The sequence below is a fragment of the Primulina tabacum genome, chromosome 17 (assembly GCF_025594145.1).
Source record: "Primulina tabacum isolate GXHZ01 chromosome 17, ASM2559414v2, whole genome shotgun sequence".
Lineage (NCBI taxonomy): Eukaryota > Viridiplantae > Streptophyta > Magnoliopsida > Lamiales > Gesneriaceae > Primulina > Primulina tabacum.
In genome coordinates, this window is record NC_134566.1 from 31325112 (window position 1) to 31350090 (window position 24979).

General features: G+C 34.0%; 5 protein-coding genes and 1 pseudogene across 10 annotated transcripts; 3 read left to right on the forward strand and 3 right to left on the reverse strand.

Annotated features, from left to right (window-relative positions):
• The first annotated feature begins 884 nt into the window (after positions 1-884).
• On the forward strand, positions 885-3040 carry LOC142530975 (pentatricopeptide repeat-containing protein At4g19191, mitochondrial-like). Its single transcript, XM_075636929.1, is given in 2 exon segments — positions 885-2106; positions 2108-3040. Coding segments are annotated over 2 exon segments (1971 nt in total). The 5' UTR covers positions 885-940; the 3' UTR covers positions 2913-3040.
• A 225-nt stretch (positions 3041-3265) lies between these two features.
• On the reverse strand, positions 3266-6664 carry LOC142530693 (uncharacterized; annotated as a pseudogene).
• Positions 3337-9604, forward strand: LOC142530977 (SNW/SKI-interacting protein A-like). Of its 6 annotated transcripts, none has more exons than XM_075636932.1 (3): positions 6664-6886; positions 7077-7303; positions 7541-9604. In XM_075636932.1, the coding sequence occupies exon 3, from the start codon at positions 7587-7589 to the stop codon at positions 9384-9386; it is 1800 nt and encodes a 599-aa protein (XP_075493047.1). In that variant the 5' UTR covers positions 6664-6886; positions 7077-7303; positions 7541-7586; the 3' UTR covers positions 9387-9604. The 6 variants fall into 6 exon arrangements, with proteins under 6 accessions (XP_075493051.1, XP_075493047.1, XP_075493048.1 ...); XM_075636933.1 differs by having other exon boundaries at positions 7077-7215; XM_075636934.1 differs by having other exon boundaries at positions 7077-7103.
• Positions 9605-11543: 1939 nt separating this feature from the next.
• Positions 11544-12587, forward strand: LOC142530987 (uncharacterized). The gene is made up of 2 exons (XM_075636948.1): positions 11544-11978; positions 12119-12587. Exons 1-2 carry the CDS (start codon positions 11796-11798, stop codon positions 12398-12400), a joined length of 465 nt encoding a protein of 154 aa, XP_075493063.1. The 5' UTR covers positions 11544-11795; the 3' UTR covers positions 12401-12587.
• Positions 12588-12661: 74 nt separating this feature from the next.
• Positions 12662-14297, reverse strand: LOC142530694 (WAT1-related protein At1g68170-like). Its single transcript, XM_075636508.1, has 6 exons — positions 14172-14297; positions 13947-14036; positions 13381-13584; positions 13135-13275; positions 12895-13046; positions 12662-12812 (listed from the first exon to the last, which is right to left on the reverse strand). Exons 1-6 carry the CDS (start codon positions 14295-14297, stop codon positions 12662-12664), a joined length of 864 nt encoding a protein of 287 aa, XP_075492623.1.
• A 1743-nt stretch (positions 14298-16040) lies between these two features.
• On the reverse strand, positions 16041-17397 carry LOC142530695 (uncharacterized). The gene is made up of 2 exons (XM_075636511.1): positions 16770-17397; positions 16041-16624 (listed from the first exon to the last, which is right to left on the reverse strand). Exons 1-2 carry the CDS (start codon positions 17239-17241, stop codon positions 16041-16043), a joined length of 1056 nt encoding a protein of 351 aa, XP_075492626.1. The 5' UTR covers positions 17242-17397.
• Positions 17398-24979: the final 7582 nt, after the last annotated feature.

A 24979-nucleotide genomic window follows, 5' to 3' on the forward strand; every position in this document is an offset into this window, starting at 1 on the left:
ACAAGCACCAATGTGCGGGTTGGGTGCACTAATAATAATAATAATAATGATTTTGAATGTGAAAGTGAGTGGGTGAGCCACCAAGGTAGGTATTAGTCCACTAGTGTTAAATGTGGATATATGCTGTGGGTCCAATGAAGATCAAGTCACAAATATTTATGGGCCTACAAGGGTCCAATGGGCTTTCAGCGCACAGAATTATAGTGGACTACAATGCACCGTTTTTAAAGCAGGCAAATAGGGTTATTTTCTCCATTAATTTTGTGGTCCATTCGGTTTTGGAAAGCAAAATAAAAATAAAAATAGATTACCTTTTTTTAAAAACCCAAAAAAATATATTCATCAAATACTCGACTTCGGGTCAATAAAACTTTAGTTGAAGCGAATGAAATCACCATTGAAAATCACACAATTATCTCCTCTTTGGGTATGGAATTTACTAATTTTATATATATATATATATATATATATATATATATAACGAGAAGGTCTCTCGTGAGACGGTCTCACGAATCTTTATATGTGAGACGGGTCAATCCTACCGATATTTACAATAAAAAGTAATACTCATAATATTTTTTCATGGATGACCCAAATAAGAGACCCGTATCACAAAATACGACCCGTGAAACTGTCTCATATAAGTTTTTGCCATATATGTAACCTATTATTATGGTCAAAAGTATTGTTGGATTGGGCTTGACAAGCTGGACTTTCTAATTGGTTCTCATGTTTGGGTCCAAAATGCATCAACAAAAACTCCAATTCATTACTAATTTCAATCCATATTTCTCATTTTTGTGATCAGATAATATTAGGTACTTTATTTGATAAAGTACCTAATATTATTATTATTATTATTATTATTAAACATGATAAAGAAAATGTTGGATCTGAGTTGCTGCACAATAAACTCTACCTGGCTCCAATACAATGAGACATGCTATCGTCCCAGGTTTTTCCAGTTCTCCAGCGGTTTACAGTTGCTGCGTGGAACTCCCACATAAGACAAGCAGTGAATCAAGGCCATGCTCAGAGAGCTCTTCTCCTATTTCGCCAAATGAAGCAGCAATCTTCTGCACAACCAAACAACCTAACTTTCCCGTTCATCGCAAAAGCATGCGCGAAATTATGCGACCTCGGATTCTCCCGGATCATCCATTCCCATGTTGCGAAAACGCCGTACAGTGTGAATGTATATGTACAAACGGCTTTGGTTGATATGTACGTGAAATGCAATGATTTGGAATGCGCTTATAATATGTTTGACGAAATGTCTTACAGAGACGTAGCTTCTTGGAATGCGATTATCTTGGGTCTTGCGCAAGTGGGTTTCATCGACAGCGTTTCATCGTTGTTTAATCGGATGAGGACTGAAGATTTAATCCCCGACGCGCTTACGATCATGGGGTTGACACAAATGGTATCCGGAAATAAGGACCGGAAACTGCTGTGTGCAGTTCATTGTTTCGGGATTAAATCTGGTTTTGAAGATGACGTGTCTGTTGCCAACACTTGGATATCTGGCTATGCTAAATGTGGGGATTTGTGCTCTGCTGAAATGGTCTTTCATGGAGTCAATTTGGATTCTTTAACTACTGTTTCATGGAATGCAATGATTGCAGGATGTTCTTATGTTGAGGACTCCGTGAAGTCCGTTGGGATTTACAAACAGATGCTTTGTATTGGGCATAGGCCTGATTTGAGTACCATTCTTAACTTGCTTTCTTCCTTTTCTCGGCCCGAGTCTCTATGTCATGGCAAGCTGATTCATGCTCATGGAGTCAAGATAGGTTGTTATGAAGATGTCACCTTGCTTAATACTCTGGTTTCTATGCATTGCAAGTGCGGAGACATTGATTCCGCAAGATATATATTTGACGACATGAAGGTGAAGTCTCTTGTGACGTGGACTGCTATGATTGGTGGGTATTCAAAGCAAGGTGATCTTGATGAAGCTTTATCCTTGTTTCATGCTATGGAGGTTGCAGGTGAGGAACCTGACTTGGTTACTGTTGTCCATTTGATATCGGTGTGTGCCAAAGTTGGATCCCTGGACATCGGAAAATGGATCGATGAATTCAGCGGTTTCTAAGGGATTAAAAGGAAATGTCATGGTGTGCAATGCATTGTTGGATATGTATGCAAAATGTGGTAGCATACAAGATGCTGAGGAAATTTTTCATGCCATGGATGGGAAGACAGTTGTTTCTTGGACAACTATGATTGCAGGATACGGACTAAATGGAAAGTTTCAAGAATCGTTGTATCTTATGGATCAGATGTTGAAGTTGGGTTTAGAGCCGAATGACGCAACATTTCTTGCTGTTCTTCAGACTTGTACTCACGCCGGTTTCTTGGAGGAAGGGTGGGGATTCTTTGAGAAGATGAGTAAAGTTTACGGATTGAGTCCTGTATTGGATCACTACGCGTGTATGGCTTACCTCATTGGACGTCAAGGAAAGCTTGAAGAAGCATTGAAGTTTATTCTACACATGCCCACTAAACCAGATGCAGGAGTGTGGGGAGCTTTGCTTTGTGCCTGCAAGATTCACTGTAATTTGGGGATCGCAGAGTATGCGGCACGTCATCTTTTTGAACTTGAACCACAGGCTGCGGCTCCATATGTTGAAATGGCTAATATTTATGCGTCAACAAAAGAATGGGAGGGGTTTGCTGCTATGCGGAGAGAAATGAAGAGCAAGCAAGTGATAAAATCTCCAGGTCAGAGTGTGATACAAATGTATGGAAAGTGCTACTCATTTACAGTTGAAGATAGGTACCATTCTGAAAGGTGTCAAATATTTGAAGCATTGGATAGCTTATGTTTGCAGTTGAAAGATGAAAAGGATTTGTTCTCCAAACGAAATTCAATCTACGCAAGTTCTCGAGTTCTTGTGGAACCGATGTGAAATTGTTACTATACTTTAACCAGCCTATTCCATGTGGTTTCATTTGGATTTCATTCATTATGCGGTGAAAATGTTAAAAGACAGTTTCATTGGCCGTGGTGAATTAAGAACAGAGAAGACCTTATAAATATTCGAACTCTGAATAACCTTTCCTTGAAAGTAAATAAAGACACGATTTAAGTATGCAGTTCAAGACAAGGAGTAAAAATTTTCAACGGCTTGTTCACACTAAGAAACATAGAGGAATAGAGACCTTTCAGTACCTGGGCTGTTACCATCTTACATCAGCATCTCCCGTAGAATGAGAAGAATTGGATGGCATGACTCAACCCAAGTTTAATACTTGGCGACTGTTTTACGCGTATACAGTTAAGGCCAGTCCACTCAGAGATTTGGTATTAGCATTGAACAGCTTCAAATTGAGGGGACGACCGTCTTTGGAACCAGAAGGATAAGACAACATGAAGTGAAAATACCAAATCTCTCTCTTTTTTTTTTCAAGGCTTTCCAGACGCGGATGGATCCGTCAACCGAAGCAGAAATCATACAACTGTCCTTCGGGTGATAACTTACACTCGTCACCTGTCACCAAAGAATCAGAGACAGCAAATGAAGAAAAGGAACGAGTTTTATGAAAGCTTTCACATAACTATAATTAGAACTTAGGCGAGGACCACAGCACTCAACAAACCAAGGAGAATACATCTCTCTCCTCATAAAATGGGAAATGTCGTCATGGTAGAATGTGTTTCTTTTAGCATCTTCCTCAAGGATGCCGCAACTTGAGAAGAATTCTACACACAATCTCCATGCTCCTGATAACATATATAATGCACATTCAACATACGATGCCATAAAGAGCATTAAAGAAGCCATTTCAATCACAAAAGCTATCTGGCATCTGAACACCAAAACTTACCCAAAAAAGGTTGCCTATTTAACATGTTGACAACCATAAAATATTTAGTTCAAGGACCAGGGGAAATATATTAAAGAAACGATAAATAAACTTTACCACGGACGAATGAGCTCGAAAACTAGACACAACAGATGCATCCACAAGATCCCAAAAATAAATGAAACCATCTTCTGAACCACCAGTCACATGGGCATCTGTGTTCGTAAGGCAGCAGTCCATCTTAAAAAACTGATAGATACGAAGACAATAATAGAATTATAAATTTGCAGCGAGAAAAAATCAATGCTATGAAATTGCAGACGTAATGAAGAAGGGAAAGTAATCACGAGGCTGCAGAAATATATAAAAGTTAATAGGCAAGCTAACATTGGAAGAAAGGTGGAAACAATGCACCCGGTCACCAATGAACAGCGTGTTTAACTATCTTAGAAGGTAAAAAGGTATCTTTGCTAGTCTTAATAATATACATCAGCACTAACCTTGCTGGTATGGCCTCTGTATTCTTGCAAAATTTCACCAGTTGCTCTGCCACAAAGAAGGAATCAAGAAATCAGTTGAGAGAGAAATACAGTTGACGGGGTGCCCCAGGTCATCAGATATTTCCCTGCTTAGACCATCAATATTTCAGAAACCAGAGTCTCTGCGACTCACGAGAAGAAAGAAGTTACCTAATGCAATCCACTAATGTCATTATAAGACAACCTACCTACCTACCTACCTACCTACCAATTCGAATATCAAATGTTCGCACAGTTCCATCAACACTTCCGGCAACTATCTCAGTTTTTGTTAGACAAATGGACATCACACTATCAGAAAACGTGTCAATAATCTGAAAAATATACGAGTAAAATGTCAATATCCTTAACATCATTATATTCAAATCACCTTGAAAGAAAGGAAGGTCAACAGATGAAACAACACAGAATCTGGTGTGTAGAACAAGGTATTTCACTTGGATAATGCTCAATGCTGTCCAATCAAATAGAATATTGTCGCTGTGATATATTCTAAATTAAGGTAGGAGTCAAGGGCTTTTAAGTTTTAAACATTTCATACCAAATGATCAGTTACATCCCCCCCCAAAAGTAAATCCAAGAGCCTAGATTGAGAAGAACCATTTCAAGGACTTTGGCTTAGAACTTTGATATATTCTTAGCATCAAATAGTAAAAATAATCAGATAGTTGCCTAAGACACCATTTTAATTTAAAGAAAATCAACATAGCCCATAAAAGCAATTCTGTAAAGTTTCTCTAGTTTTCAAGTGGTGATTATCAAGCTTTAATCTCAGGCTAGTCGGGGTCAAGCACATGTATCTCAATAATTATGCTCAAACTACTTAAAATCAACACTTTAAAACCTTTTAAGAAGTTAATTTCAACCAGTCTATCATTTTTTCTTTAAGACTATTGATATAAACAGTCACTACTCACAGGTGCCTCCAATGGTCGAAGGTAAACATATCCAAACCACCTTAAATGTCTATTTCTTATCTTATTTTCACTAGCTGCCACAAAACCTTTTCTTTAATATACTGGTTTTCCATTTTGTCATCCCCTATACAGCAACTCATCAATTTGAGCATTTGTATCTTGACAAAACAAATCCTATGTATGTTGTCCATATACAGCCAAGACTTACAGCCACGTGGATTAGCCTGAATTAAGGCATTAGAAACCTTTCATGTCAATTTTCACAACATTTTGGGGTCCAGTAAAACTCTTCTTTTCAATTCAATTACGATGGTTACAGGAGAATGTCATAGTTTACAAGGACATGATTTATAATTGCTTAAGATTAACTCTTCTAAGCGTCTCCTGACATTGACGTGGTTTTTGAACCAATATGAAGATTGCCGACTCACAATCAGCAGCACTTTCAGCTCCCACGCTGCTCTTGTTACTTAAGGGAATATATATGATCTAATTCTAGCCTGAATTCCAAAATTCATTTTCATCCATTTATCTGATCCTCATCTTCAATACAGTAGCCAAGGCCAAAGAAAAGATTATATTATTAGAAGCTCCCCTACAGCCTTTTCTATCTAAGAATCACCCATGTATGACTTTTTGGCAAGAGAAAATAAAAGAACTGACCTGAAAGGGTTCGGTGCTGTGAGATTTGCAGTCCCAAGCACGCACAGAACGGTCATAGCCAGCTGACATTACCACTGATGAATACTCGTTAAATTTCACAGCATTCACCTACCATCGTGGGAGAACGACTTAAAAATACAACATGTACCTGAAAATAACAGGATTCCATATTCAAATAATGTCATCAACTAAATACATTAGTCTCTAAATCATTGTTATAACAAGATGAAATAGCCAATTTGCACTAACCTCACCATCAATGCCACGAAATTTCCGAATAACACGACCAGTAGCCACATCCCAGTAAAACACTTGCCTATCACCCCCACGTGAACAAAGCCTCGAATTATCCCTACCAAAACAGTTTCCGTGTGATAATTTGAATTGAACCTATGAGATTTTGGGCTAGAGTCCGAACACAAATTTTCTTGTAGGACATGTTGTCATCCTTAGTTTTTATAGATTCGAACAATTTTTTTAGTCAATTCAACGTCTATTATACCGTGATAATAAGAAATGACGTATGTTTCAACTGACGGAGTTAACCCCGTTTCAGTTAAGCTTCTTCATGAATGCCTCCAATTGTCATACGCAATCAAAAGAAGCTTCAATCTTGTAAAAATATAATATTGATATAATTGGGCCTGATACTGGGCTGAGTTATGTTTTTTACAAGCTGGTCCAGACTGGGCTAGAAGTAATTTTTGGATGGGTCATCCCAGTCCAGCTTGACATGTTTGACAAGGTCTATTCCAATCAAGGCGAGGGAACAAAATTTGGATCGAATTCACGTGAAGGTCAATTTTGCATCGAATTCCACTTGGCCAAAACCCTCGACCTCTTGACGTATTTTCCCACTTTTCACGCTCCGATTCAACAGATTAGATCCTCCACCAACCGTTCCTCGCCGTAGCTACCACCACCTACCGACTGTTTCTCCTCCTAAGCCGCCTCTACGTGAGTTTCATATCCAATTTTCCCACTCTTTACCCCTTGTCAAGTTCACACTTCATCTCTTGGTTGCTACATTAAATTCCTATTTTTGTATGGATTTTTTTTATTTGTTTTGTAGTATCTGATCTAGTTTATATTGTTTTCCCTATCTTTTGGTTTGATCTCCTTTTCGGTGCTTGGTTTTGTTTTTCAGCTCTTACATGATACTGGAGCTCCTTAGGTTGGTTGCGAAATTCGAGTTCGATAGGCTTCAGCAGACATCGAGCCTAAATATTTTAACTGCTTAAATTCAAATTGAGCTCAGGCTCGGATCTTATATGAGGAAAAGTTCAGTAATATTTATGCGACTGTACCCGCGTTGTAACTTCTAAACGTCATAAGCTGTTTTCAAATATGAAATTTCAGACAAAAAACGATCTGGTTAACCTCTATGCATTACTAGTCTTCAAATCTGAATTTTTTTTATAATTCAGTTCGTAGAACACTTGAAAATGGAATTTTTTTATTCATAATGTTCTCAAATCCTGAGATTATGATTCAATTATGACGTTACTGCTTTGATTATTTATAGAAATATAGATTCAGAGTTATCTAATGTTTGTCGGATTAACATGCTATGCACTTGTGGTTTTTTATGGACCTTTTTGTTTTTTGCAGGGTCTTTGCATAGTATATTTTTACTTATTTTGATATAGTTTCGAGAATGGTTGTATTGAAAGACATTCTTCCAAAGGCAAAGTCGTCTGTAAATACAAATTATGATCACACCAATGATCCATGGTTTAAAAGTAGGTACAGTTTATCTGAGGCTGAGAATGTAGAGACCTTCAAGGCCAAGCCAGTGCCCCCGTACCTGAAAAGGGCTGGGTTTAAGCCCTCAAAACCTGAGGACTTCGGCGATGGAGGGGCATTCCCTGAAATTCACTATGCACAATACCCACTTGGCATGGGCCGGAGTACTGGTCAGAAGCCTTCCGGGAAGACTTTACCCCTCACTGTGGATGAGAGTGGGAACTTGAGATACGATTCTATCGTGAGGCAGAATGAGAATGCAAAGAAGATTGTATATTCACAGCATTCGGATTTGGTTCCAATGGTTGTGAAGGATAACGAGGAAGTGGACGAGATGGATGTGGATGAGAAGCAGAAAGAGATAGATGAGACTACACAAGACACCAAGGCTGCTCTTGAGAAGATTGTTAACGTGAGGTTGAGCGCTGCCCAGCCAAAAAATGTTCCCACTCAGTCCTCGGATTGTAAGTTTATTAAGTACAAACCGTCGCAGCAGTCTGCAGCTTTTAACTCTGGGGCCAAGGAGAGAATCATTCGGATGGTAGAGATGCCAGTAGATCCTTTGGAGCCTCCCAAGTTTAAGCACAAGAGGGTTCCAAAGGCTTCTGGTTCTCCGCCAGTGCCAGTTATGCATTCTCCGCCTCGTCCTGTGACTGTGAAGGACCAGCAGGACTGGAAAATTCCACCTTGTATTTCTAATTGGAAAAATGCCAAGGGTTACACCATACCACTGGACAAGCGTCTGGCTGCGGATGGGCGGGGTCTTCAGGATGTACAGATTAATGATAATTTTGCCAAGTTATCAGAGGCTTTGTATGTTGCCGAACAGAAAGCAAGAGAGGCTGTTGCTGTGCGATCTAAGGTTCAGAAGGAGATGATGATGAAAGAAAAGGAGAAGAAGGAAATGGAACTGCGAGAGTTGGCACGAAAGGCACGATCTGAGAGAACTGGTGTTGCTCCAGCTGCTGCTGTGCCAATGCCTTCTGAGAGGGGTGCAATCAATGATGAAGATATAAGGATGGATTATGAGCGCGTAAGAGATGCCCCAAAGGAAACCAAGGAAGAGAGAGAGGAGAGATCGAATCGGGAGAAAATTCGCGAGGAGCGACGGAGGGAGAGGGAGAGGGAGAGGAGGCTGGAGGCAAAAGATGCTGCTATGGGGAAGAAGAGCAAAATTACGAGGGATAGAGACCGTGATATCAGCGAGAAAGTTGCTCTTGGAATGGCCTCCACTGGGGGAAGGGGAGGTGAAGTCATGTACGATCAGAGGTTGTTTAACCAGGAGAAAGGAATGGATTCTGGTTTTGCCACAGAAGACGCCTACAACATCTATGACAAGGGCCTGTTTACTACTCAAGCAACTATGAGTACTCTATACAAACCGAAGAAAGATGTAGATGATGAGATGTATGGAGGCGAAGATGAGCAGCTAGATAAGTTGATGAAAACTGAGCGCTTCAAGCCTGACAAGGCATTTGCAGGTACTTCTGAGAGGGCTGGGCCTAGGGATGGGCCTGTTGAGTTTGACAAGGAGCAGCAGCCTGAGGAAGATCCCTTCGGTTTGGATCAGTTCTTGACGGAGGTCAAGACTGGCAAGAAAGCGATGGACAAAGTTGGGAGTGGTGGTACCTTAAAGGCCAGTGCTGGATCCATGCGAGATGGCTTTGAAGGGTCAGGTAGGTCGCGAATCAACTTTGAGAGGGGTCGCTAAGCTGGAGGTTGCTTCAGTTGAGAACACTTGTAGGCACTAATGTATGCTTTTTGGTTATCAGCTGGCATACTTGCTCATTTTACCTTTATTTTTAATTCTACCTCGTTGTTTCGTCGTCATAGTAGCTAGCCGCAATCGTTTGTGGGTTGTATCAATCACTTGTTCTATGACTCTTGAAATTATCTTGGGTAGATTATAATGTATTATTATTATTATTATTTTGGGTTGGTTTTTTAGGTCTCAATTTGTTTGAGTTTGATTATCAAGTGGTTATACTAGGTTAGTGTGCCTTCGGTCGTTATCGATGGTGTCTCGTGGCTGAAGATTTCTATGACACTGTTTTCGGTGTCCTAGAATTATATTCTCCTTATCCGTTGAGATGGAGTAAGCATCTAAGAAATGGCCATGATCTTTCTAGAAGGAGGTCATTTTAACAATCTTTCTAGTTATTTCGTTCTCTATTTCTATTTGAGAGGATAATATTTTGTAAAATTTTCGCTTCTAAAAAACTAAAATGATTTTAATTTTTTTTAAATGACGCTAGTATTTTTTTAGCTGGTCGGCACGATTGCAAAATTGATGATGGTAGATCACTTAAAAAAGAAATAATAAATACTTCGAAATGTTGGACAGCTAAAAGTTGGGTCACTTAACTTTTCTGCCGGTGTGGCCCAAGTAAGGTGGTGTCAGCCCATTTGAAACCACTTCAGCCCCATTTGTTGTTGTTAATACACCGTGTCTATTTCTGTGTCCACCAACAACGTGACATAAGACCTGTCAAATAATAAAGTGAGATAATAATATGGATCATTGGCTCAAAAAAGTATCGACTGTGTATGTGATGGTGGATTTAGAAAGAAAAACAAACTCGAGATTGGGTCCATAATGGATCTTACTTTGCTCTTCTTTATTCGATTCCACTAGTACCATTACTATTGCGCATGCAGTTCATAGATATGATTGGTTTGGAAATTGTATAGATATTCGGATTATCATGGCCGAATTTTCTTGCGGCTCACATTGATTTGATTATTGTTTAGTTTAAACAAATTGGCAGAATTTAAGCAAAGTTATTTTAGTAGAGGATTTTAGATTATATTAAATTCCAAATAATTATACACAAATTTCTACTTTATAAAATCACAAAAACTCATGCAAAACAGTTTCACGAATCAATTTTGTGAGACATACATTCTATTTGGGTCACTCATACAATAATATTATTTTTTATGCAAAAAATATTAATTTTTATTGTAAATATAGTCATGATTGATCCGTCTACCCATCTCACTATAAAGATGTGTGAAACCGTCTCACTACAAACCTATTATTATAAAATTTATGTCTCAAAAGTTCTTAAATATGTGTAACACGTCGAATATATTTTCAATAGTATAAAACTATACTATTTTAAATATTATTATTATTATTATTCTCATGACTCAAACTTGAATTTGTGAGACTCGATTCATTCATATCTCCGTATAATCATCGACACAAAATCATAACTATTTTAGCCACTTTGCTATGTGCAGGGATTACATGTACTACCTACCCACCACAACTTAATTGATTATTTTTCAACATATACTGTATACTTATAATTTAAAAATATATATATAAATGTGAAGTGAGATTTCGTGCTGAATACAATTTTTGCATTGAATATTTCCCATAAAACTTGGATCATGGGTCCAACAATTATACCATACGTAACATGGCCAACTCATACATGTATCTTTTGTGTTGGAATTATTAATTTCCACATAAAAATTATAATATGTAGCATATAACTACCAATATCTTGTTTTCAAAAAAATATATAGATATATATGGATAAATAACATGACTATTAACTTAGTATTAATGTCCATAATAAATAAGATCAAAAAAATAAATAGATCGAGTGGTTATATAAAATCTTGGATGCATTATATATGATAGACTACCTATATAGAAGAATAATAATAATAATACTCGATAATAACAATAGTTTGTTGGTTATAATCGAGTTTTGAACTTGAAATCTCGTTCTCGATTTTAGATTTTGATTTTTGAACTTGAAATCTCGTTCTCGATTTTAGATTTTGATGCGAGATGAGCATGACCATTTGTGAATAATTGTAACATTAGAGATAGATACCTTAAAACTTAAATGGTTGTAAACCTCAATGGAAAGGGAAACGTTGAAAACTATTGTCGGTCAAAGTTCCAATGCAGAGAGTTTATCAACAGACAACTGAAATATCATTAAGTTTCCTAGAAAATATAGGATATAAATGTCGGAACAGATCCCGTGATGGACCTCCAATGTCGATTCCCATCCTGTCCTATATATGCAAACTCCACTCCTTTCTCCATCCCATTGATTAATTTCCATCTACACGCTGCATTGTGAAGAGAAAAATAATGGGAGCATGTGCGAGCAGGTTTAATGTTTTGAAGAACTCCTGCGATGCTCCGCCGCCGTCTGTTACGAAGGAGGAGGACACCGCCGCCGTCGTGGGAGAAGAGGTGGAGGAGAAGGATGAAGGGCTGGTGGCGGATGATGAAGCCAAGCACCAATCACTGGGTCAAATGTTAATCCAGGAGGTAAAGTACATGTCTACATGTCATTAATTATTATACATATCGTAATTGGGATTTCAGTATCTGTGGGTTAAATTTAAATGAAAAGTTGTTGCATTTTTTTTAAAACATGTGTAACGATGTTTGAACAAATAAATACGTAGAATGAAGGGGGCGAAGGCCTGGTTAAGAATGACTGCAAAGCTTCGGTGGAATTAGAACAAGAAGATGCAGAGCCCCGAGGAAATAAAACCTTAAAATCTCTTGAAGCTGCAGAGGAAGCTGAGAAAACAGAAGGGAAACCAATTCAGATATCGAATCTCGAAACATTCGAAAAAGTCGAAGATAAGCCGGTGGCAGAGCCTGTGAAGGCAGTAGAATTTGAGGGAAATGAGGAATCTGCAACTGATAAAAAACCAGATGCAAAGAAAATCGAGAAGGAGTGAGAAACGACTTGTTGAAGATTATAAGGTGGTAAATGGGTGAGAATTGGTTCTTTGATGTACAACGTGAGACAAATGTTGTTTTTTGACTTGGTTTTTTGTATTCAGTGCTCTTTTCTTGTATTTTCTTTCGTTACTTTTGATGTATAACAATGTTAGTATGTTTGTTATATGATATGAAATTCATTTCTTTTTGGAGGCCTACACAATCAGCGCTCCTTCTAAAATCTATCTTATACTAGCTCAATAGTGTAAAGTATCAAGTTATACTTCTTGAACAGCAGCAGCAGATGATGCATTTTCTGAGGTATCTTCTCTTGCTGTTATCGAGTAGGATCGAGTCATTTTCGTCTCCTTCCATTTTCCCCACATCACAAAGCATAAGCCGGTGATAATCGTTACTGATCCTAGCTCGCTGAAGAACAGGGAAATCATAATTTTTCTGTGAAAGCGCACACAGGAAAAATAAATGGCAAGATCCCAGATAAGATAATGACCTTCCTAGTGTCAGCTTTTCACCCAGAGCAATGGATCCTATTATTGCGACCAATATGAGAGCCACTGGCAGAAAAGAAATGACATACAGAGGCCCTTTCACCCGACTTCCCCATACTGTTACTGCTATCACCAGGCCAGAGCCGATAACTCCCTATCACCAAGTTCAGATGCTACTAAGACACAGTAAGAAAGCGTGATCCAAGCCGTGCTTTAATAAAAGAAGTTCGATTATTTCATACCATATAAGCAGAGGCGACGAGCCTGATGTTCCAGCCGAGTTGCCATTCTGTGCACAAGGCATATACGCCTGCCAGGATCGCTCCACTGAAACACGTTAAGACCGTGCTTGAATAGCAAGGGTTGTTATAGCTCATTTTAGTCTGTACATGATGAAATTATCTTTCAGCATATGATCAAGATTTCACATTTTCTGTATTATTCATGTAGGATTACCTGAATCATGTACCAAGATGCGTAAGAAAAACAGCTGGATACGGCCAGTAACGAGCCCAGCAAAGGACTCTGCTGCTGCCGCTGATTACTAGCAGCCGAAGCAAATCTACATGTGTGGACCAAAGTGTGACATTTATTCCTTCGTAAAAGCTTAGAACCATAGCCCCAGCAATGCTTAGCGCGGATACCAAACCTTCGCTTTTCCTGCCGATTTTTGTATTTCTAACTTCTCCAACCTGTGAACCCATAAAAAGGGCAACCGATATACAGATATGGGCACTATAACAATATTTGTTTCAACTTCAATTCAAAAGAAAAGGGAGAGTTTTTTCACTAGTTTTAAGTACCTGAAAATGACGGCCAAGACGAATGTAAGAGCTGGAATGATATTATACATTGCTGTTGTAAATGTTGCAGATGTCAAAACCTATGCTCTCTGCATTCATATTGCTTCTTAATGTTCCTCAGTAACAGGTTAAAAAGAAATTATACACCATGTTAAAAGCGCACAAGATTTTCATTCCGTTATGTTTTTCCCCCCGAGTTTGAGGTAAAAAATTTCGTTAAGTAGCCATTGTTACCCTAATAATCCACTCACAAAAGCTTGCAAAGCTATCATCTTTGAGAACCTTGGCCTACTCTTCCTACAAACACAAATTTGATTCAAAGGTCTAAAAGGTTTCAGAAACTAAAAAGACACAGACAGAAGTAGAACCAAGCATCTGAAAGTGATTCAGGCCAAATTTCACCTTTCAAGGACTAAAGCAATGGGAGTCAAGAAAATCGAGGGGAAAAACAACCCATAACCCACCAAAATTTAAACCTTCATCCCATCAGCTACTGCAAGTTTGTAAAACAGATTGACACCTCCACTTGCTATTTGGTTTAGTATCATAAGCATTATTGGCTTTAGCTCTTGCGCTGCTGCACAACAACAAATCTGCTCCATTTTAACATAATCCTATAACATTCAAGCTTGAGTTTTTATGGATCCCTTGATATTTTTTAAAAATACGCAACGCAGGTAAAAATGTCCCAGGTGTAGGAAAGTGTCAAATAAGAGATAGGGTAAGTTTGACTATATAAACTTTGAAGCAACAAATTGGCAATTGAGATATTTTTATTACAAAGAACTAGCATCATTTACTGATCATTTTAGCGTGATAATCATCATATTTTGAATGCTATAATTCTTGATGAACCAATATTAGTATAGATTCAATTATCTTTCTTTCCAGAAATAAATATAACCTATGAATTCATAGAAGATTTCAATGGAATTTTTAGTAATCGTGATATCCAGATATGTTAGCGTAAACTATTACTTGTTCTAATTCATTGAACATGAAAGATACAACCAATATGATAGTTAAAAGGATAAATAACATTTGTAGTTTTATCACTTGCACGTTTTTCATACTAGGTAGGTGCACGTGCGATGCACGTGGAGATATATGTTTCAATAATTGTACAATAAATATTATAGAGTAAGCTATTCATTGACAAAAGTTTTCAAACTAAGCAATAGAGAGATAAATCTATATAATAATAAGACATCGTGTCTATATAAGATATAGTACGATAATAATTTTTAGTTAAGGTTGCAAACAACAAAACAAATGATTACACAATGTACTAAGATCTTAGCAAACAACCTACGCAAAGCAATAGGCATGTGAAAACTTGCTGCCTCATTTAAACACTCAAAATTAATCTTATCACTTTCTAATAGCCCCCTACGTTGTGCTGCTTCCTTGAAAGTGAAACAAAATATTCCACGAACAGTGAGCAAATCAGAGTAGGACTTAGGGCCTCGAACATGAAGAAGTAATAAACGATGATAATACCTCTCACCTTCTGCCGGATTTGCCGAGTTAACACGTCCGATAACCTGTCTTTGTTTCCTTGGTTTCCAAGTTCTAGTTGGTCGATCCCAAACAAAATGCACTGGGAATTCAGAATATAATAACTTTGTTGCTTCCACAATGTGCGAACAAATCTTAAAACATTCAGTCAACATAGTTTTGGAGACACATTCGGATGCCAACACATTGCCCAAGTTCTGGTAATTTGAGAAGGTGATCATGTGCTTGTCCAGTAAATTTAGATGCAAATTGATAACTGCATGAGTGATTTCATTTAGATCAAATTCAAAAATGCGCCACACTGATTCTGGAGCAGACACCCAGCGAGCATCCTGAAATGCTCGTATTTCATCTACAAATGAGTTAGAACTATGTGGTGATAAATGAACACTTATTTTGTCATGGCCCTTGTAAATATATTTGTATAAATATTTTACAGCCGTTAGCCCAGAACAAATTTCAACGTTGATATGACAATCATAGCGATAGAGTAGATAAGGATTATAAGGAACAACCCATTGAAAATTCATTGTACAATTCCGAACCTCAACAGAGCGACCATCGTTTCTCCTCCTGTATATATATAGGGTAACCATCAGATCGTTGAACAGAATGTTCTAAAAAAGGGCGAGGATAATGGTTTTTGCATTTTCCATTAACCATAAATGGGCATTTTAAATTTAACGTGCCACAAGGTCCATGCATCATATGTCGTGAGACCAAACCAAACAATCGAGGAAAAACATCTTTATCTAGAAGCTCAGCAACAACTTAAGAGTCGAACCTTTCAGGCGAGTTAATCTTATAATTACATTGCAGGATAATAATCATATGACAATAAGGTAGACCTCGTTTCTGGAACTCGATAACATAAACATAAGCAACAACAGGGCCAAATATATAGACTTTTTAAGAATCTGGTCCTTAAGATCAAGTAATTTTGCACGAAACACTCGAGAGATCAAATCTGGACGATCACGAGCAAGCTGACCTTCAAATAAATTTTCTCGAATCTCTTTCCAATCCGGATTGCAAGTCATCGTAATAAACAAGTCAGATTTTCCAAATTTCTGAACCAATGCAATTGCATCAAGATATCGACGTCGCATATCTCTTTGACCTCCTATGAAAGATGCTGGTAAAACAACACGTTGCTCGATCTCACTCCCACGTGATTCACCATTGGCTACACTATCAACCACACCCCGGTACAATTCCGACTTTATCTCACTTTGGTGCCTTCTGTAGTAATCTAATCTCGTTGTTTCTAGTTTAATGTACATATCAACAACAAATTGTTGCAATAATCGACCACCATACAAGATTAACGAAGTGTTGCTGCCATGAATTTGCAACCTGTAACAATAGTACTCCCTACAAGAAACCATCCTATCATTTTTTCCACAAACAACTGCATGAAACAAATAAAATACACACAAATTAGTTGCATGATAAAAATATAAATATATGCAGCCGACCATTATCTTGTTTGTTTGGGGGAAATTGCAAGAAATAATTACTAAAATTGAGTATGAGGTAAAAGATTAAAAACGCACCACGACTTTCACCAGCAATAATACGATCGAAGGAATTAACATCGGCAAGTGGTAGCACACTCTCATCCACGTCAACATGGGCATACCCATTTTTTACCTTCAGAATATTCTGCTGCCACCCATTGTCCCCATACGGGAAAAAAAACGGATATTGCAAGGAATCATAATAACCATAATAATGTTGTATTTGATGGGTTTGACCATCACGACCACAAGCAACTATGTCCCTGTTCTGTGGAATGTTAGCATCATCATTGCCTTCGACCCAAATAGCCGCAACTTGATCAGCGGATGGGCTGTCATAACATCTCTGGTTAACGGGAACATTTTTGGAAATATGCAATCTTAAGTTTATGATTGAAGAATATTGATTTATCCTCTTTAGAAGTTGTGCATAAGGGCTTACTTTCATTATGTCCATCAGCAAAACCATGAGTTCTCTGTCAACATAAGTGTCCGGGAAAACGGACATCCTATTTTCCAACTCATTATCGTTGTCCCAAAAATAAAGTTGGAAATACCTTGCACCATCCGAATTAGGTATAAGTGGTGGCGATGAATGGAAAATCTAGCCAGGCGCACGAAATGTGTATACCCCACGTTGAAGAGAAGCCAATTCTTTGTCAAGCCTAACCCCAAATGAAGTGAAAGAAAAAACATTGTTGTACAATCGTACTTTACGGCATAATAAAATAGCCAAGGGAGACGATGGGTCCTTGAATAATTCCAGCAATGCAATCTGAGTAATAGGAGATGTCAATCTAATCTTACCACATGCGCAACAAGAAGATGGAGCTTCACAAAAGAATCTATGTGCGCCACAAAATTGACATGAAGGAACCATTGGGAACACTGATACCAGCAATATCTCCTTCATTGTCTGAATTTTAAAAAGAAATGCAATTGGGAAAAAAAAAACCCACGTATTTCAGGTGCGAAAAAATGAACATAGGAAAACCGAGAAAAAAAATCCAAGTAAAATAAAGGCACGATGAAAACAACAACATATTACTTACAAATAGGAGAACACGCCAGTGGAACGGACACAATATGTGCTATATGATTGAATTATATCATTGAACGACAGCAGCACATGCGATAAAAAAATATAAACAGATCAAAGGGGGAAAAACAATCCAATCGATGCAAATAAACATGGTGAAAATAACAGAGCAGCTAACCGTTGGAAGTAGATAAACTGGCACCACCAACACACCGAAATTGAGCAGCGCCGCTGCCAAATTAAAATGATTACATGAAACTCTTTAAGATAACACACATAGCTAAGAGAGAAAATAACGTTAGGAGAACACATAGAAAATACAAGAACTCGAAGATGCAAAGGGGCATCAACAAAGCAAGCAGGAGAGAAATGAAGAGAGCGAAACACATACCCTGAGACAAATCCCGAGATGGCAGCCGGTCGTCTACCCTACGCCATGAAAAGTAGAAGAAGTAAAACCAAAATAACAGAGAGAAATTGAGGATCACAGCGACATAAACAAATTGCAAGCGATAAAAATCGGTGAGTTTACTGGAAGGTGGATGAAATAACCCATCAACAGTAATGACCATAGTGAAGCAGTAATAGGAAAGGAAGAAACGTAGGAATAAAATAAATGAGAAGGAAATAAATGGGCCCATATATCTATCAAATGGTAGTAAGCAGCGAAAAAATTAATCCTCCATGAAGCCAAATTGCAAAATCTAGAAATATAAGGGTACATAGGGGAAAACACAATTGAAAGTGACATACATGTATGTTAGATGTTAGAAATCTTTTATCATATTTCAATATCTATATAATATATGATTTTATTAGTTCATATTTAAAAATAAAGTTGTTAAAAAATTTACTAAGAAATGTAAATAAATAATTTTTCTGGCATAAAATTTAAAAAAGAAATAGGAATGTGTATTAATGTCCATAGGAATGTGTATTAATGTCCATAGGAATGTGTATTAATGTCCAAATCCATTTAAGATGGACAATGAATTACAAAAAACTCTTTAAAAAAACCTATTAATTTAATTTGCTAACTTAAATTAACAAGAAAATTTAAATAAATAATTTTTTGGCATAAAAGTTAGGGAAGAAAGAGGAATGTGTATTAATGTCCAAATTCATTTAAGATGGACAATGAATTACAAAAAAACCTTTTAAAATCCTATTAATTTATTTGCTAACTTAAATTAAATAAATGAACAAGGACATATAAGGAAATTCACAAATGAAAGTGGTATATTTATATGTATGTTAGATTTGGTCATGTTTTCGTTCACTTTAGTGTTAGCTCATTAATTTGCACTTTTTCAATTTTACTCTTATTTTACCAGAATGTTGACGTGACATTAGACAAGTCATTATTTTTCGTGATGTCAGCACTCTGATGAAAAATATTAAACCGTAAACAACGCAAACTAGTGATCTAAGACCGTAAATTGACTGACAAAAACATGTAAATTATAAGGCTAAAAACATAATTTTTCCTATTTAGTTAATTAAAAAATATCAGGATATCAATTGCTACAAATTTTTTTTTTACTGAAAAAAATAAATTGTAGCAATTGAAATAGTTTAAGAATTTTGTGCTAGTGATTTAGTCAAAGCCCAAGTATTTCAATCGCAATCACTACAGTGATGCTTATGTTCCAAACTTGTTATTTCATATATTACTTTGTGAAGAAGTAGGTAATTTGAGAGAGATCATGTGTGTGAAATGGATCTGGTTCTATGTAGAACACCACTGTTAAATTGTACTAATATTTTATCGAGTGACACTTATTATTTTTTTATGTAATTAACAATTAAAATTATTATATCATTTGATATATCAGTATAACAATCTTATGATGTTAAATTGACTTTTTTTTTTATCTTGACCGAATTAAATTATTATTTATAAAAAAAATAGAAAAAGATATCATATCAAAATTTTAAACAATAAATATATATTTTTCAAAAAGTAAAAAAAATTTGCAATTCATTAGATGAATAAATTTTGATTAAAATTTTAATTATTTGTTAAAACATATTAGAAATATTTATTTTTAAGTTCTAATTAAGATACATAATAATAGCAATTTATGGACATTCAAAATAACGAAATTCACGACGACACTCTTTTAAAAAGTTGAAAATCATTATATTATATAAAAAAATTATTTTATTTAATTTGATAGAGATTAATGAGAACTAAACGTACAAAAGTAACACAAAATTCAAAATTATTATCGAAATTAAATGAAATGATATATTCAATGTAGACACTTAAATGTAATTTACATTTTTAAGAGACATCAATTTTTTAAAAAAATTGTAAAGACTTACATTTAATTACACATTTATTTTCTATGTGTTTGCAAATATTTAATGTGATATGTAAATATATTAATACTAATAGTATTTATTTTTATAGCAATTTTTTTGCGGGAATTTTCTAAATATGAAAAAACTTCGTTTTTTAAATACTAATATTTCATTCGTGCGATGTACATGATGTTATTTTATACAACTGATGCTAAAATTCAATAAATATGAGCATTTAAATAATTAATTAAAATACAAATTAGCTAAATGCATTATACATGGTACAGTTAGAAAACACACAAATTATCCTAAATTTTTTTAAAAACTTACTTGAATACAACATTTGTCGTTGAATTTTTCTGGTTGATGTCACTATCACATATCAAATTTTTGGACCCACATGATTTGTAACTCTAGATAAATCGACATAGAACTGACCATGGCCAAAAAATGTGTTTTAAAACAAAACACAAATAAAAGAAAAAAAAAGATAAGAACTATAGTTTTCACTCTAAATCTTCTATGATAAGTTTCGCAGCACGTCCACTAATTTCTCTATTTTGAGGGAAGTTTATTGATACAATTTTGTCAATCACATCTAAAAAAAGAATTATCAGCAAAGAAATATGTTTGATCCATAAAATCATATAAATATAGACGAGCATCACGTGAAGTCTACATGATACAACGACTCTATTGTATACAACATGATGTTATGCACAACATATGATCAAATCCATTCTCATACATCATTCACTACTATTTGTAATTAAATATTATATCAATAACATGACATACAACAAAATGTCCGAAAATACATTTCTAGGCTTTTAGCTTCTCAATAATTTCATTTACTTGGAAATTGTATAGTGGAAGGAAAAGACATTAGAAATAATTAAATTATTGCCAATTAAATAAAAACATTTAAAAAGTATACTTACTAATTTAATACATGGGTCACTATATATGCGCTAAGATGTGTTCCTAATACAATTTGCCGACTCTACGCTTCCATCTATATCCTATACATCAAACATAAATACTTTTAAATATTATCGGTATTAACTTTTTTTGCGACATTATTAAAAAAAAAACCCCCACGTAAAATAAATATAAGTATTGAATCAAGATTAAAAAAATAATTAATTTTAGCTTTCAAAAAATTATGTTATCCAAAAATATATGTTTTTCAAATAATTTTTTTTTTTTTGAAAAGTCCAAAATCAACAGCACACGTTTTTTGAACAAAGACCAGAAGTGTTACTTAGTCTACTCATAGCTATAGTTTCATCACTAAATGCATAATTTTCTGGAGTCTAAATCACATCAGATTCATGCATGCGCATGCATATACTAAAAAAACAAGTGGATGGATAATAATTATAATAAAAAAATTATGAGCACAAAATTTAAAAATCTCAGCAAAAAAAATTTAATAGCATATCAAAATATGACGAGTTAGATCTTAATTGATCACACGTATTTATTTCATCTCAAGTTTGACTTAAATTATTAATATCATTATAGCTATGATTAATTATGTCATCCATATATATTACCATCACATTTAAAATAGAAATTTGGTCCCCCAAATATAAATAAATAAATAAAATTGTGCTCCCCAATATTTATTATCAAATTGACAATATATATTAGTTGGGACAAGGCATCAATCAGAAATTAGTACCGAAACATTTTGGTGATTCCTTTACTGAAATGACAAAAAAAGAGCATTTAGTATCTAATCTTGAAATTAAGTTATTGATTCCACGATTGTAAATGATATAATCACGTCACGTCATGTCGCAACATGGAATTTAAATGCAAACATATTCACTAATCTCCAATTAAATCCAACCAAATTAACAATTGCTTGGTCTTTGTCTTTCAATTAAGGTGGTGATACCGAATCCAGTAAACTTATTACCATTACGATTTTACATTGTTATCCTATGTAACAACTACAACTTATCAAATTGTTTACTTATTTCAAGGAGTGAATTTGCAGACCTACAGGGTCTCGAATGAATTGGCCTCCGGGACTTTTTATCATGACTTATGATCGTTGCATATCTTTTATCATATTCAAATATTATTGATCGTTATAATGGTCCTAGATTTTCTAGAGGAATAATGGTCTCACTTATCTATTTTCATGAAACGGATAACTCAGTTCATATTTAAAATGAAAATAATATTTTAACATAAATATAATATTTTTTTTATGAATTGAATTGGATAAGAAACCCGTCACATAAAATTATTCCATCAAAAAGTTTTCACGTGAGATTTTGTGTAAAAGAAATAGCCACCAAAGTTTGTATCTATATCCCTATAAAAGTGTAGATAGTAGAAAAGTTTTCTCATTGTGAACGGACATTATTACCCTTCACATGTTTACTTATTTTCATTATTAGGTAGCATATGTGGTAATTTCACATTTATTCCATTAATTAATAATTAATACTAATTAACCATATTCTATGGTTATTATTTTGTGTTTTTGACTTTCTTCTCCATGTTCTTAAATGTTTGAGCCAATTTTAAATAAACATACTATTAAATTTACTTAATATTAATATCAATTATTTTTTTCGTTTTAATAATTTTCGTTCTAAATTTAATATTGATAAATGAAGAAACAAAAAATTTAAAATAATCAGTATTATTTTTAAACTAAATAAAATGAATTGAATTGAAAATAAAATTATATTTAATCAAAATTTTAAATTTATTTTGTCAAACTATTAATTTTTAAATGCATGAACAAATATAATATTTTATAAACCTAAATTGTGAATATAAATAATATTAATAAAAAAAGTTAATAAATTTGAATCAGAAGTACATATAAAAGTGTGGACGAAGAATCGTTCATCCACATACATTGGATGATATGATACTAGAAAAATATTGCTGTACAGTTGATAAAATGAGAAAAAATATGTAGAAAATCAATTAATTTTTTCATTAGTTTTTTAATTGTTTTTAATTAACAAAAAAAGTGGAAAAATTTGAAAAAGTTAAGCACAATATAAATCTAATGTATTGATAGCCTTTTAATAATAATAAATTGAATTAGAAAATATTATTATACTTAATAATTATATTTTATTCTAATTCAAATTTAGTAACTTTTTAATGTCCAATATATATAGAATTCATCAGTAGTGTACATGATTTTATTTTTCAAACGATAATAAGAAAAAAAAGAACCTTAAAATAGAAATATATAATGAAAACGAATTCAAATTTTCTGTTAATAGCTTCTTTTTCAATTGAGAAAGGACATAATTATCATTTACATGCTTACTTATTTTCATTATTAAGTAACATATGTGGTAGTTTCACATTTAGTCTATTAATTAATAATTAATACTAATTAACCACGTTTTATGGTTATGATTTTGACTTTCTTCCCTTATCTTTCTTTCATTCTAATAATATTTAATCAAGTCATATTTCATTAAAAAAATTTATTTAATTATATATTATATACATATAAATATGTGGATGATAGAAAATTTTTCTAATTGTTGTAAATAAAGTTGAGTTATATTCATATTTTAATTTATATGTAGCAAATAAGTCATGTACATGTTTTTAAATGTTTGAGCTACTTTTTAAAAAAAACATACTATTAAATTTACTTAATATTAATATCAATTATTTTTTCCATTTTAATAACTTTCTTGGACTTTCATTTAAATTCTAATAAAATTAATTATGTTATTTATTGTTCTATTTCACTATCATTTGAATTCAATTAATTATTAAAAATAAATTTTAATATAATTAGATTTAAAAAAAAATTCAAAAAATTATATATATGAAGGACTCATGATAAAGTATCTGAGTGCTTTGAACGAAGAGTCATTCAAATAAATTCTAAATTAAATATTGACAAATGAAAAAATTAAAAATTAAAATAATCATTATTACTTTTAAATTAAATACAAAATTTGAATTGAAAATAAAATTATATTTAATCAAAATTTTAAATTTATTTTGTCAAACTATTAATTTCTAAATGCATGAACAAATATAATATATTATAAATCTAAATTTAATTGTGAATTTAAATAATATTAATAAAAAATTAATAAATTTGAATAAGAAGTACCTATAAAAGTGTGGACAAATGAATCGTTCATCCACATACATCGGATGATGTGATGCTAGAAAAATATTGTTGTACAATTGCTAAAATGAGAAAGAAATATGTAGAAAATCAATCAATTTTTTCATAAGTTTTTTCCCACTAATTTTGATAATAAATAAAATAAATTGAATGATTAATTGTTTTAATTACTCTCATAGATTCTATTTTATTTAAGTCTCCTCATATTTATGTATTATCAAATAGTACTCAATCATAACAATAATGTCATGACATTTTATTTGTATTTGTAGAGTTATTTACATACAAGTATATAATGACAATTATATTGACAAAAAGGTAAGAACACATTAAATAAAAAAAATCAACAAACACTTAATTTGAAAAAAAAAATAAAAATTTGAGCTTATTCACAAATTTTATCACAATTGATACTTTTTCAGCTTATTTTTCTAAAAAAAAAATCAACGACGGTATCTATTATATGTTGAAAAAAAATAGAGTCAAATGGTACATAGATAAAATTATTATAAAATTGTTTTAAAAAATGACACAAATGAGTCAAAAAGAGTAAGAGCAAGATGTTGCTACAAATAATTATTAGTATAACGTTAACATAACTAAATTGGAAGTTATGTTGGTGTAGAGTAAGTCTCTTGTGAGAATGACTCACGATTTTTATATGTGAGACGAGTCAACCGTACCGACACTCACAATAAAAATTAATACTCTTAGAATAAAACTTAAAATGAAAAATTGTTGTCATATGTTCTTAATTAT

What these genes read in the sequence shown, in the direction of transcription:
- LOC142530977 (XM_075636936.1), top strand. Translation starts at nt 7,587, where the DNA reads ATGGTTGTATTGAAAGACATTCTTCCAAAGGCAAAGTCGTCTGTAAAT.
- LOC142530987 (XM_075636948.1), top strand. Translation starts at nt 11,796, where the DNA reads ATGGGAGCATGTGCGAGCAGGTTTAATGTTTTGAAGAACTCCTGCGAT. An exon ending in GTCAAATGTTAATCCAGGAG is followed by an intron (nt 11,979 to 12,118) that starts GTAAAGTACATG and finishes ATAAATACGTAG; the next exon opens with AATGAAGGGGGCGAAGGCCT.
- LOC142530694 (XM_075636508.1), bottom strand. Translation starts at nt 14,297, where the DNA reads ATGGAGCAGATTTGTTGTTGTGCAGCAGCGCAAGAGCTAAAGCCAATA. An exon ending in CAGTAGCTGATGGGATGAAG is followed by an intron (nt 14,037 to 14,171) that starts GTTTAAATTTTG and finishes GTGTCTTTTTAG; the next exon opens with TTTCTGAAACCTTTTAGACC. An exon ending in GAAAAGCTGACACTAGGAAG is followed by an intron (nt 12,813 to 12,894) that starts GTCATTATCTTA and finishes CCTGTTCTTCAG; the next exon opens with CGAGCTAGGATCAGTAACGA.
- LOC142530695 (XM_075636511.1), bottom strand. Translation starts at nt 17,241, where the DNA reads ATGTCCGTTTTCCCGGACACTTATGTTGACAGAGAACTCATGGTTTTG. An exon ending in TATTGCTGGTGAAAGTCGTG is followed by an intron (nt 16,625 to 16,769) that starts GTGCGTTTTTAA and finishes TGTTTCATGCAG; the next exon opens with TTGTTTGTGGAAAAAATGAT.